We start from the raw sequence: 6,687 nt of genomic DNA, 5'->3' as shown, positions 1-6,687 counted from the left end.
TGGCAAGAAAAATATATCAAAGAGATAATAATTGCATCCAGGTAAAATGGTCATTATTTACTCTTGACATAATCAGGTACTTAGAAAATAAAAACAACAGACAAGCTCATAGATTTAATAAGTACATTTAAATCATGTTGCTGATTACAAAGTCACTATACATTAAACCAATTATGTTATTGATATAGTTTGGATGTTTGTCCCCTCCAGATCGTGTTAAAATGTAACCTCCATTGTTGGAGGTGAGACCTGCTGAGAGGTATTTTGGTCGGGGGCAGATCCTTCATCAATGGCTTGGTGCCATCCTAGCTGTAATGAGTGAGTTCGGACTCAGTTCACACGAGATCTGGTTGTTTAAAGGAGTGCGACTCTTCCCCACTTTCTCTGTGCTCCTGCTCTCACCATGTGATACCTGGGCCCCTCTTTCCTTCCCCCATGATTGTTAGCTTCCTGAGGCCCTCACCAGAAGCAGTTGCCAGCACCACACCTCCTATGCGGCCTGCAGAACCATGAACCAGTTACACCTCTTTTCTTTATGAATTCCCAGCCTCAGGTATTTCTTTCTGGCAATTTAAGAATAGACTAACATAATTATGCTCTATCATTAAAAAATAGAAAACAAAACCAAGAGAATAATGTTATCGATTTCTTCACCTCTTTGCTTTTTTCTTCTACTTTTTTCAACTTAAATTTTCTTTTCTTATTATTAAGTTAAAAGTTTACACTTTTGATTTTTATATATTTATCCTTTTATAATACAGGCATTTAAAACTAAATATTTTTTTCTAAGGACTGCCTTGGTTGCATCTCGAAAATTTTTAAAATCCATTTTTGTATTGTTTTATTTAAAATTATTTTCTATTTCCTTCAGATTACCTCTTTGACAAGCCATGCATTACTTAGAAATGTATTATTTTACTTCCAAAAATTTGGGTAGTTTTCTCAATCTTGCTAATGTGTAATTTGATAAGATTGTGTTCAGAGAATATACTCTGTATGATTTTATTCTTGTAAAAGTAATTGAGACTAGTTTTATAGTCATAGTATTTGTTTTATTTCATGGATTATCTTTGTGAAATGTAAATAAATAAATATTCTGTAGTTATCAGATGTGGTCAATTGATGTCAATTATAAATGCCAACTAAGTCAAGATGGTTGAAAGATTGTTCCTATCTTGATTTCCTTCCTGATCTTTGTTTGCACGAAGCTACAGAGATGTTTGTTGTCTTCTATCTACCTCCCTAGTTCCCACACCACCAGAATAAAGTCAGAAAAAGTTCCGGAAGAAGAAACAGCTGGCAGGGTAAAGTAGATATATATTATTCAGGGGGTCTCCATAGGTTGTAATGCAGCACACAAGCCCACAGGGCTCTTTGCAACTCAGCTGGTTTGTCCTCAGTCCCTCACAATCTCCCTTTCTCAGCCAGGCTCAATCTTCCTGAATGTTAAGATTCAGTAGATGGACCGAAGAATGAGTGGACACTTGTCCCTGCTCACCTAAGTGGAATTCGTTCATCTCCGGAATTTGGAATTTTTATACTTTTTGATCTATGGTTCATTAAAATTTTAAAAATAAGATTATTTTCCAGTTTATCCATTTAGTTTAGTCTATACACCTTTTTGCTCTTATAGTAACAGTGACAATTGTAATTTTCCAACTCCTACTGGCATTATGGTTTATGATTTTTTTCCAATCCATGTTGATAGTTCTACATAATTTACTTAAAACCCTGAATATTATTGCTTTCTACAGCTATACCACAGTTTACCTTTCTTCTATCTAAATGTAGAGAATGTTTCTTTTCTCCCCGTTACATTTTTTATGTGTCATCATGGACATATGAGGAAGAATTTATGGAGACTGTAACAACCTAGAGCGGAAATACTGTATTATCCAAACTACTCACAGGGTTACACCAGTCTGTGCTCACAGTGCCCCACACAGCACCAAATGTTACCCTGCAGTGTGCTGTCACTTCACATACTGCATAGTTTTTAGGATGTACAAAATTTTTATAATCAAGGGAAATTAATCGGTTTTTCTTTTTGAATTTGGAAATGTTTTTGTTATTCGAAACTATGGCTCAACAAACGACCAATTTTATGTCTCCCTGGGCTCATGTAGGATTGTTCTTTAAGATGGATGGTTAGAATGAGATTTTTGTTGTTTTCATCAGCATGTAACAATTGTATTTTGAGTTTTAATAGATACTACTACACTGCTATAACTCAAAATCCTAATAATATGAGAGAGCCTATTCCCTTAGAATCTTCTAATCCTTGATTTTAAAACAAACTCTTGTACTTGCCAATTTTGGAGTGGGAGAAATAGTTTATTACATTACTGTTTGAATTTGGATTTTTCTGTTCATTGGTGAGTTTGAGCAAATATTTATGTTTATCGACTATTAGAACGTTCTCTTCTATAGTGAGTCTATATCCTTTACCCAAGTATCTATGGCATTTCCATGAATTTATTTATTGATTAGTTAATAATTTTTCATAAGAAAGTTAGCCCATTGCTTGCCTGACATGATCAAAATTTTTCCTGAGCATCATATACTTCTTTTAATTTTGTTATTTTCTTCATGCAAAGAAATCAGTAATTTTCTTCAAATATTTTTTCATTTGTGTCTTCTGGATTTTGTCTTGTTTACAAAGTCTTTTTTTTTAAAAAAAGAATTATTTTAACAGGTTTGCTAAAGCATAATTTACATACTACAAAATTCACTCATTGTATATGTAAAATTTAATGATTTGAGTAAATTAACAGATTTGTGCAATTATCACAACTATCAAATTTTAGAACATTTCTGTCATGTGCCAAGTTTCTCTATTTATAGTTAAGTCCCACTGAGACCCCAAACCCTAGGCACCCAATGATCTGGTTTTTGTGTCTATCAATTTACCTTTTCTAGATATTTCAAGTAAATGAAATCATACAACATGTAATCTTTTGTGTACAATTTCCTTCACTTAGTTAACATTATTGAAGTTCACCAGTTTTGTAGTATGTATCATCATTTTGTTTTTCTTTTCATTTCTTTTTGTCTTTTTTCATTTGTGTGAATTTATAAGGTCCAAGTGTAGTTTTGTTACCTGCATAGATTGCATACTGGTGAAGTCAGTGTTCCATAGTATCTGTCACCCCAATTACATGCATTGTACCCGTTAAGTAATCTCTCATCATTTGGAGTGCAGGGGTTGAAACTTGCCTTAGGAAAACTACCCTGATGTTCTCCCCTGCCAGATAAGTCTATTTTTGTCCCCTTTTATTGTTGAATGATATTGCCTTGCCTGGATTTAGTAGAATTTTGTTTATCCATTTACTAGCTGAAGGATATTTGGATTGTTTTCAGTTTTGGCCTACTATGGCTAAGGCTGTTCTGAACCCTTGAACACATATCTTTATGAGGACCTATGTTTTTATGTCTCTTAGGTAGATTCCAGGGAATGAGATTGCTGGGCCATAGGGCAAACATATGTTAAACTTTTTAAGAAATTGCCAAATTACCAGATATTTGTAGAATCATACACTCCCACCAGCAACACATAAGGGTTTAGAAAGTCTGTTTGTCTTCAAACATAATTATAATGATAATGATAGTATTAGAAATAACATCCGTCTTGGTAATTTTATATTTTATCTTTATGTTTCAAGTTTTATTTATCCAGGATCTATTTAGTGAAAGAAATGACTTTGGAATACAACTTACCAAAAACTGAAACTAAATCTCAACTCTTTGTTTCTAATTCTAGACTCTGTTTTACTAGCATATTTAATAAAAAAAATCAGTAACAAATGCATTTTTAAAAGTAAATGTATAGTATGTTTTAGCGCCTTATAGAGCTAGTCATTTCTTATTTACCTTTTTTCAATAATTTCCCTGGAAAATATATTTATCTCACAAAATAGCATATCAGCATACTTAATTGAGTTCTAAAAACAATCCTGTTTTCTTGCTTTTTTGTTTTATTGTAATTGAGTTAATGACTGACACTTAATACTCTCTATGTGTGTGTTTGTGTGTATATATGTATATGTGTGTGTGTGTGTATATATGTGTATATATATGTATATATATATAAACCCAAACCCCTGAATTGAGGGTGCCTATCAGGAATCTATAGGCCTTCGTGTGGAAGTTAACTCAAATACTTACAACTTGATAGCACCACAATCTATCATTTCCCTACACTGCAATCAACCTCTGCTACTACATCACCATTTCTTTATTTTAAAAAATATATGATTTTGCTCCTTTTCTTCCCATGTGCATCAGGCCCACTCTGCAAAGGTTGAATCCTGGCTTGTCTGAGCCCGTGTGATCCCACAGTCACCCCAACTGTGAGAAAGTGGGTACTGGGAACATCGTGGAAACATTTTAGTTGATCCTTATAAATGCACACAGGAGAAAGGAGTAACTGTTTTCTGCCTTTGGAAGTTGTCGTGAAAGAATAAGAAACCTACAGCTGCTGCATAGGTCACCCTCCTATCTCAGGAAAGCTGACGTACTGTGTGTGATAGAGAGATGAGCTGTGAAATTCCAGGATCGCTGGTGATGCCATTGGCCTGCTGAGTTGAGCAATCCTGGAGACGCCCAGCCTTGGATCTATCGGCTGTGTGAGATCATGGGTTGAAGAAAAATAAACCCGCTGGATGTAATTTCCTGCTATTAGCAGCAGAACGCATCTTCACTGAAATATTCATTCCACACATGTTGGTTCTACCTTGTAATTCCACACCACAAGACTCATAAAAAATGAGAAAATCATTTCCTCAACTTAGGAAATGAGGCCTATTTGTTGCCACTCTGTGATCAAACAGAACAGACATAATTATCAGCTTAATATATTTCTATATATTAATTTCTATATATATTCTTAATATATTTCTTACAACATTTATATGTACTTGTACTGCTATGCATGTACAAGTAACATATAACTAAAAAGATATGTATAAAAACAACTTCTAATTTGATTAGAAATAAAATAAGTCATCCCTGACAGTGGAGAAATTATGCTCAAATGATGATTACTTTGAAATAGACCTCTGAAATATGTACTTTCAGATTTGACATTTCATACCGACTCTCAGAACATAATGGAGAATCCTCCGTCTTCTAAATTTGTCTTTCTCTGAAATCTGTACAAGTCCTTTGATGACACCATATTATTGAAGTCTCTGGAGTGAAACACTATACACTGATTTACAGCTATAAATACAACATATTGTAGACGGGGTGAAGAAGGTTCTGATTGCCTTGCTGGCTTTTTTCTCACCTCATGTTTGCCAGTTTGTTTCATTGTTACAGTCTGGTCTCAGTTTTTATGCATCGCTTTTTTAAAAGTTAGGTTTACTTTTTTAATTGACAAATAAAAATTTTATAGCATATTTATGTTGTACAACATGAAGTTTTGATACATGCCTATAGTGTGGAATGTCTAAATCAAGCTATTTAACATATGCATTACCTCACACACTCATGACATACACATGAAAATCATTTTTCTATTGGGAAATAATCTTCCCTTTTTCTTTTCATTTTTTGTCTTTGGAGCCAAATGGAGCAGATGATATTTAACTCCACCTTTGAGAAACATTTAATAATGTAACGTGTTTGTGGTACAGGGTGAGTACAGATGCACGGGAGGCCATAGGGTTTAGGTAAAGGGGAGCACAAAAGTTGAAGATGAGGCGCTGCCATCATTGCTGGGAATTCAGGCCAAGAGCAGGAGCTGAGGAAGCCACAAGGGAGGACATTTTCTGCAGTTGCTGAACCAGTAGCAGCCAGGTCCTGAGAAAGCCCTCTCTTGTGGCAGAATAACAGCCAGGCGGGAAAGCTTTTCATCCTGCAAAGCTGGGGCAGAAGGTTCTTCCTTGAATGTGGTCACCTGCACTTCAGCTCAGGAGTCCTGCAAAAGACAGAGGAGAGTGCTGTTTTCAACCTGGCTCTACTAACAGTTTCTTTTCCCCTCTTTCAAGGACTCAGATGAGGGCACTGCAGGAAGAAGAAAAACAAGTTCCTGAGTCTCCCACAGCCAATAGTCCCGCAGAGCACAGGCCTTTTCTAAGTGGATAGGAGAAGTTTTGGTGTAAATTCCCTGATCAGAAATTTGGATCCAAAGTCTTTCCTGTTATTTCTGTCTCATGCCTCATCACCTCTACCATCATTCTAGTGTGTCCGGAGTTTGTTCCTTCCGGTGGGTTTGTGGTCTCGCTGATTTCAAGAATGAAGCCAGGGACCTTCGTGGTGAGTGTTACAGCTCTTAAATGTGGCACAGACCCAAAGAGTGAGCAGCAGCAAGATTTATTGTGAAGAGCGAAAGAACAAAGCTTCCACAGCATGGAAGGGGACCTGAGGGGGTTGCTGGGGTCCCCTCAGGGGAATAAATGCTGGGGGGTCAGCATTTATTCCCTTATTTGTCCCCGCCCATGTCCTGCTGATTGGTCCATTTTACAGAGTGCGGATTGGTCCATTTTACAGAGTGTGGATGCCCACAGAGCACCAATTGGTGTGTTTTTACACAGCACTGATTGGTGCATTTTACAAACCTCTTGTAAGACAGAAAGGTTCTGTAAGTCCCCTCCCAACCCAGAAGTCCAGCTGGCTTCACCTCTCACTAGGGAAACCATATCTGTTTCTAAAAGAGGATTAAAAGATATTACCTGTTGGCTGAAG

General features: G+C 36.1%; 1 protein-coding gene across 1 annotated transcript in view; it reads right to left on the bottom strand.

Annotated features, from left to right (window-relative positions):
• Positions 1 to 5,584: 5,584 nt before the first annotated feature.
• LOC105536147 (HLA class II histocompatibility antigen, DRB1-4 beta chain-like) overlaps positions 5,585 to 6,687 on the bottom strand; it is a 15,269-nt gene continuing 14,166 nt past the window's right edge. Inside the window, exon 5 of the mRNA XM_011975422.1 lies at positions 5,585 to 5,920. Within this exon, the coding sequence (XP_011830812.1) occupies positions 5,907 to 5,920 (14 nt within the window). The 3' untranslated portion in view covers positions 5,585 to 5,906. The remainder of the gene's footprint in view (positions 5,921 to 6,687) is intronic.

The sequence above is a fragment of the Mandrillus leucophaeus genome, unplaced genomic scaffold (assembly GCF_000951045.1).
Source record: "Mandrillus leucophaeus isolate KB7577 unplaced genomic scaffold, Mleu.le_1.0 Scaffold1554, whole genome shotgun sequence".
Taxonomy (NCBI): Eukaryota; Metazoa; Chordata; class Mammalia; order Primates; family Cercopithecidae; genus Mandrillus; species Mandrillus leucophaeus.
Note: the sequence above shows the minus strand (reverse complement) of the source record. Positions and strands in the feature narration are given on the sequence as shown.